This window comes from Rhododendron vialii, chromosome 1a (genome assembly GCF_030253575.1).
Source record: "Rhododendron vialii isolate Sample 1 chromosome 1a, ASM3025357v1".
NCBI lineage: Eukaryota > Viridiplantae > Streptophyta > Magnoliopsida > Ericales > Ericaceae > Rhododendron > Rhododendron vialii.
The window spans coordinates 17,632,398-17,638,902 of record NC_080557.1 but is presented as its reverse complement, the minus strand read 5'-3'; the positions used below and the strand labels follow the sequence as shown (position 1 = coordinate 17,638,902).

At 49.4% G+C, this 6,505-nt stretch overlaps 1 protein-coding gene across 1 annotated transcript; it reads left to right on the top strand.

The window, feature by feature from the left end:
- Window positions 1-2,864: 2,864 nt before the first annotated feature.
- On the top strand, window positions 2,865-5,293 carry LOC131328958 (uncharacterized). Its single transcript, XM_058361949.1, has 5 exons — window positions 2,865-3,251; window positions 3,351-3,526; window positions 3,655-4,392; window positions 4,501-4,811; window positions 5,004-5,293. The coding sequence occupies exons 1-5, from the start codon at window positions 2,865-2,867 to the stop codon at window positions 5,291-5,293; spliced, it is 1,902 nt and encodes a 633-aa protein (XP_058217932.1).
- The last annotated feature ends 1,212 nt before the right edge of the window (window positions 5,294-6,505 follow it).

Here is a 6,505-nt window from a genome sequence, read left to right as displayed (position 1 = left end):
ACCATATATCAACCGGTTGATCCAGGCCTTCAGCCTCGGCATGCTCATTTGGCCGGCTCGAGAGGAGAGGCGCGTCCCCCTTCGGTATTAGCCACTCGGCGACTGAAGGAGAAAGAAGAGCGTCACCGGCACCATCGACGAGAACGAAGAAAGACCCCAGAGCCTCGTGCTGAAGTTCCTCTCCCTGTTGTCCCGCAGACCCCAGTTCAAGATAATTCGAAGCTCGGGAAGGCAAAAGCTTCCCCCTTCGTGGATGCTATCCAACAGAAGCGGCCACCGGACAGGTTCGTCATGCCGAAGCTGAAACGTTATGAGGCGAAGGAGGACGCAGTCGCGTTCGTTTGTCGCTTCAGACAAACCATGAGCCTCCATAACTTTTCTATTGCCCTTATGTGCAAGATCTTCCCACTCACTCTTAGCGAGCCAATTATGTTGTGGTACAATCAGTTGAAGCCCAAATCTATTTCTAGCTTCAACGAGCTGGAATTGGAGTTTAGTAAACGCTTTGTCACCAGTAACACTCAACCGAAGACATTATCTATGCTGGTGAACATGCGGAGAGCGGCAGGAGAGACCTTACGGCTTTATACCGAGCACTATTGGGAGGTCTATAATCTTATACCCGACTGTGATCAAGGAGTTGCGGCTGAGTCTTTTATGAACGGGTTGGATCCAACCTCGGCAATGTTCCGTGACCTCTCACGTAATCCACCCAAGACAATGGGAGAGCTCATGACCATAATCGAGAAGGATTGCGTTCACGAAGAAGCCATGGCCGAGCGGCATACGCCAAAGGCTCCTAAACATACCAAAACAATTGGGTCGAAGAAGCAAGTATCAAACGTTCGCCAAGGGCAAGCAGGCCAGGGCAGTTCAGGCCAGGCAACCAATAAGCCGATCAACAAGGGCCGACCTCCGCAGCACCCTCAGCCACAATCGTGGCCACAAACGAAAAAGAACCACGGCTAGATGAGTACGTGGCCAAGCATACGGCATTCACTGAACCTATCTACAAACTCCTCAACATCATCGGCAAATTGCCATTCTTTATTTGGCCAACGGTATTCTTAGGCACCGTCGGTAGCGGACCAGGGATGTGCACGTAGCATAAGGAGCGCGGCCACTACACTACGCAATGCCCACCTTTCAAATGGTATCTAGAAAAGCTAGCAGCAGCTGGGCATCTAAATCAGTGGATTGACGTTCGGCGAAATCCACTTCCACCACCTCCCCCTATTATCGGCAATCTCGTAAGCGTTATACAAGGATTGGTTTCCGAAGGAAGGGCGGCCGAGCTTCGTTCAGAAATTGACAGAGCCATCACCTCTTTATCTGTTTGCAACGTGGGCGCTTCGGGTAAGCGAAAATGGGAAGATCCGAGCTTCGGCAGCACTATTACTTTTTCATTCGACGACTTGAAAGGTGTGCAACTCCCTCATACGGATGCCCTCATAGTCACTGTTGCTATTGAAAAGTCAACCGTTCAACGGGTATTGATAGATTAAGGAAGCTCGGCGAACGTGATGTTTTACTCAACCTATCAGAGCCTCGGATTATCTCCCGCTCAACTTCGGACAGCGTCAACTCCCCTCATCAGTTTTACTGGAGCCTCGGTTTGGCCACTCGGCTTGATCACTCTCCCTGTGCGGGCTGGATCACGGGTTCTTGAGATCGAGTTTGTAGTGGTCGGTTCTCCCAGTCCATACAACGTAATACTCGGTCGAACCTGGTTGCACGAGATGAAAGCAGTCGCTTCAACCTTTCACCAGGTGGTAAAGTTTGTCGGATGGAATGGACGTCAGGAGAGCCTCCGAGGAGACCAAATCCAATCAAAGAAATGCTACATCAACACTGTAACGAACAAACAGAGCTGTATGGAAGTACAGTGCATGGCAGCCACTCCCGTTCCAGTAATTGAAGATGTTGGTGTGTCGGCTGAACAAAGATCTACTGAGGAGTTAATACGTTTTTCCATTCCCGGGGGCGAAGGAAGATATTTTTTAATTGGGAGTTCTCTGAGCGTGGCCGAACGCGATGAGATGTATGACTTCCTGATGCGAAACATAGAAGTTTTTGCTTGGACTCCACGAGACATGCCGGGTGTGGATCCTTCGTTCGCCATGCACTCATTGGATGTCGATCCGAGTAGGCGGCCGGTAGTGCAGAAAGTCCGACGCTCGTCAGCCGCACATATCGAAGCTGTAATGACTGAAGTGGATCAACTGTTGGAGGCTGGCGTCATTCGGGAAGTCTTATATCCCTCCTGGCTTGCCAATCCAATGGTTGTACCGAAGAAAAATGGGAAACTAAGGGTTTGTGTTGACTACACAATCCTAAACGACGCCTGTCCTATGGATAGATTTCCCCTTCCTCGGATTGAGCAAATGGTGGACGCAACGGCAGGATGCGAACGCTTGAGCTTTATGGATGCATATCGAGGCTATCACCAAATAGCATTGGATCCGGAAGGTCAGTAGAAGACGGCCTTTATTTCTCCTCGGGGAACTTACTGCTACAAGGTTGTTCCGTTCGGCCTGAAGAATGCTGGTGCAACCTTCCAACTCTCCATTACGAAGATGTTTCCTGGCATGCTCGGCCGAATAATAGAAGCTTATATCAATGATCTGGTTTGCAAAAGCACGTTCGCTCGGGATCACCTTCGGGACTTGGGAGAGGTCTTTGCTGTTTTGAAACGAAGGAAGTTGTGTCTCAATGCCGAGAAGTGTGCGTTTGGCGTCAGCTCGGGAAAGTTCCTTGGTTACATGGTAAGTCACCGAGGGATCGAAGCTGATCCTACACAAATCTTGGCCGTGCAAAAGCTCTGAGCTCCGACTACCATTAAAGAGGAATAGTGACTTACGGGAATGGTTACTGCCCTGAACCGTTTCATCCGACGATCGAGTGATCTCTGCCGTCCGTTTTTTCGAGCAATCACCACTAGCCGACGCAGATTCGTATGGACCGAAGAGTGCGAGCAGGCTTTGCAATCTTTAAAGCAATACCTGTCCCACGCTCCTTTGCTCGTCAAGCCCCTACCTGATGAAGATCTATATCTTTACCTTGCTATTTCTGATCATGCTACGAGCGCGGTTCTTGTTCGGAAAGAGGGGATGGAGCACCAACCAATCTTCTATTCTAGGAAAACGATGACGGATTCTCAGATGAGGTATCTGCCTATGGAGACATTGGCATTGGCTCTCGTTTCGGCTAAAACGAGCCTCTTACCTTACTTTCAATCCCATAGGATTGTGGTCCTCATTGAGTTTCCTCTCAAAGCTGTCCTTCGGAAGACGGAAACGTCAAGCCGGATCCTGAAATTCTTTCAAGACTTGGCCAATTTCAACATCCAGTTTGAACCTCGGACGGCTATCAAGGGTCAGGCTTTGGCTGACTTCTTTGCCGAACTCACTCCTGGATTGCAAGACGAAGCCAATGCCTTGGCTACCGCCGCTGAAGAAGCTCGGATTCAAGAAGAAGAGGTTTTGGAAGGACCATGTAACCGTCCCGTGGAGCCCCTCCGCGCTCGGTATTCCCTCGGACGAAAGAAACCCAAGCGGCAATGAAGGCTTTTCTCTGGCGACGCCTGGCGACTGACCATCGATGGAGCTTCTAATGTTCACGGGGTGGTGCGGGCATCATCCTTGTGTCTCCGAGCGGGACCGTGCATGAAAGCGTTGTCTCGATTGGATACCCGGCGACGAACAACGAAGAGGAATACGAAGCTCTGATTGCAGGCCTCCAACTTGCTCTTCGGCTTGATGCAGATTCGGTTCATGTCTTTTGTGATTCTCAGCTCATTATGGGTCACTTAAACGATGATTATCAAGCCAAAGATCAGCGTATGAATGCTTACGTAAGCCACGTATTGGCCCTGTTCGGAAGATTTGGCCGAGTGGAAGTAGAATGGATCGCTCGGGAGCACAACGCACATGCTGACGCCCTGACAGGTCTTGCTTCTATTTATAGGACCTCGGGCGGTCGCATCATTACCTTTGACGAAGTCGCAGCCCCGAGCTTCGAACAGCCGTTTGAACCGGTGATGGCAATCTCCCTCTGTCAAAGTCAGCTGGATCCAATGATTGATTACTTAAAGAACCAGGTGTTACCACCGAACAAACGCGAAGCGTACAAACTCCGTTGCCGAGCGGCCAATTTTTTCCTGGATCCAAATGACAACCTTTACCGACGAACTTTCACTGGACCCGATCTACGTGTCGTCCACGACGACCTTGTGCCAGCCGTTTTGGAGGAACTCCATTCGGGAAGCTGTGGGGCGCATTCAGGAGGACGGTCCCTTGCACAGCGTGCGTTGACGCAAGGCTATTGGTGGCCGAAGATGGTGAAGCAATCCGAAGAATATGTGAAGCAATGTGTTCAGTGCCAAAAGCAAGTGTCTCTCATCCACCAGCCCGCCTTCCCCTTCAAAATGATCACTAGTCCATGGCCATTTGTGGTTTGGGCTTTTGACATAGTTGGCAAGATGCCGAAAGCGCCTGGCAGATTTGAATATATGCTCACGGCCACGGATTTGTTCACTAAGTGGGTTGAAGCTTCCCCCTTAGTCAAGACCACGGCAGGCGACGTGGAGCGTTTTATTTGGAAGCATATCATCTCGCGGTTCGGCGTACCTTACGCTATCCTTTCCGACAATGGCTCCCAGTTTGTCGCATCCGCCATTAAAACTTTTTATGCAAAGCGCCACATCACGATCCATAATTCTTCCGTGGCCTATCCCCAGGGCAATGGACAGGCCGAAGCTTCTAACAAGACGATCACTCGGGGGCTTAAGCGCCGTTTGGACAGGAAACTCGGTAAATGGGTGGAGGAGCTTCCACACGTTTTATGGGCCTACCGTACAACCCCTCGGCGGTCTATCGGCCGTACTCCATTTGCTATGGCCTACGGTATGGAAGCTGTCCTCCCCTTATCCACTATGATCCCTACAGCCCGAACATAAAATTTTAACCCTGTGGATAACAATGCACTTGTGGGGGCCAAGTTAGACTTCGCTGAAGAACTACGTGACAATGCTAACCTTCGGCACGCTGCATATCAGCAAGAGGTTGCAAGGGGCTACAACCGGAATGTTCGCGCTTGTCCTTTTAACGTGGGGGACTTAGTCCTTCGGATGGTTACCGAAGCATCAAAGCTGACCAAGCTGAAGGACCCCTATGAAAGACCTTACCGAGTAGTGGAGAAGATCGGGCATGGTGTCTACAAACTTGCTGAGATGGATGGAACGCCAATCGCTAATCCATGGAATGCTCAAAAACTTAGAAAATTCCATGGCTAGTATTGGCATTCCCCATTTTTTATTTTTTCTTCTGTTGTATTTACATTTTTGTTCGGCGAATACGCTTTTGAGCGTCGTTTACTTAATGCAAATCTCAATATTTGTTCTGTTGTTTCCCTACTATTCTTTTTAACTGGGGTATCTCACCTAGCCCCGGGCTCGTGCCCTCGGGACGCGGATACTTCCTTTGACAGATACGCTCGGTTTGGGCTTCAATCGTTCGGGCGAAATTCTCGTAGCCCTCGGTACTTTTGTTCGGGCGAAATTCTCATAGCCTTCGAAGTACTTGTTCGGGAAACGCTCGCGTAGCCTTTGAAATCTCACTCGTTTGCACGTCCTATGTCCGGCTCTGTTTACCCATTCTACTGCCTTATTCTATTCCCACGGTAATACAATAGGGCAGGGGGCTACTATATGGGTAAACCCAAGTTCATTTCTTAATAACTCCAAATTCGTATTCGTATCTTCCGAGTGAAAAGACTTGGAAAATTTGTGATTTGTGATGTGTCTACCGAGTGAAAAGACTTGGCAAATTTTTATACTTGGAAACACAATGAACTCATTCCGAACAAAAAGACAAAAAAGAGAGATTTGCAAGTTCGTTAAAACAAAGAACAAAGACGATTATCATTCACCAAGAGATTCTCCAACCTGTTTTAGTTACATCCAATGGTTTGGCAAGGTTCCACTTGTTCGGGGCCAACCATATTCAAAATAAAAAAAAAATAAAACAAAACCAAAAAAAAAGGGAAGGCCAGTTCAATTTGCTGGAGCATTTGCAGGGGCTGGCACGGTGGTAGAGTTGGCAGCATCGGCTGTTGTGTCTTCTGCTTCGGCAGGGGGGAGGGGAGGTTCTTCCACCAGGCTCCTCCTTTCATCGTCGGGTTCAACGCCGGCATCGTCGAAACCCCTGTTATACCTGAGCATGAAGCTCTCCTTGTGTTGACCTTCCTTAATTTCAGCTTGGACTTCCAAAATTTGGTCGGCCACATCCTCCTCAGCCTGGGCATACCCTTTGTCATACTGCCCCTGCATCTCCTTTTCCATTTCTTTTTTCATTTCTTCTCGCTCGAAGGCTCTTCCTTCGGACAGGCCCTCCTCTTTGCCTTCGGCCCTTGTACGCTCGGCCGCTTCCTCGAGTCCTTTAATCAGGTCGTTCAGATTTGCAATCTGAACTTCCTGGTCTTGTCGCACGAACTCTGATTGCTCCAA

What these genes read in the sequence shown, in the direction of transcription:
- LOC131328958 (XM_058361949.1), top strand. Translation starts at nt 2,865, where the DNA reads ATGGTTACTGCCCTGAACCGTTTCATCCGACGATCGAGTGATCTCTGC. An exon ending in TTCAATCCCATAGGATTGTG is followed by an intron (nt 3,252 to 3,350) that starts GTCCTCATTGAG and finishes TTCAACATCCAG; the next exon opens with TTTGAACCTCGGACGGCTAT. An exon ending in GTTCAGTGCCAAAAGCAAGT is followed by an intron (nt 4,393 to 4,500) that starts GTCTCTCATCCA and finishes AGCGCCTGGCAG; the next exon opens with ATTTGAATATATGCTCACGG.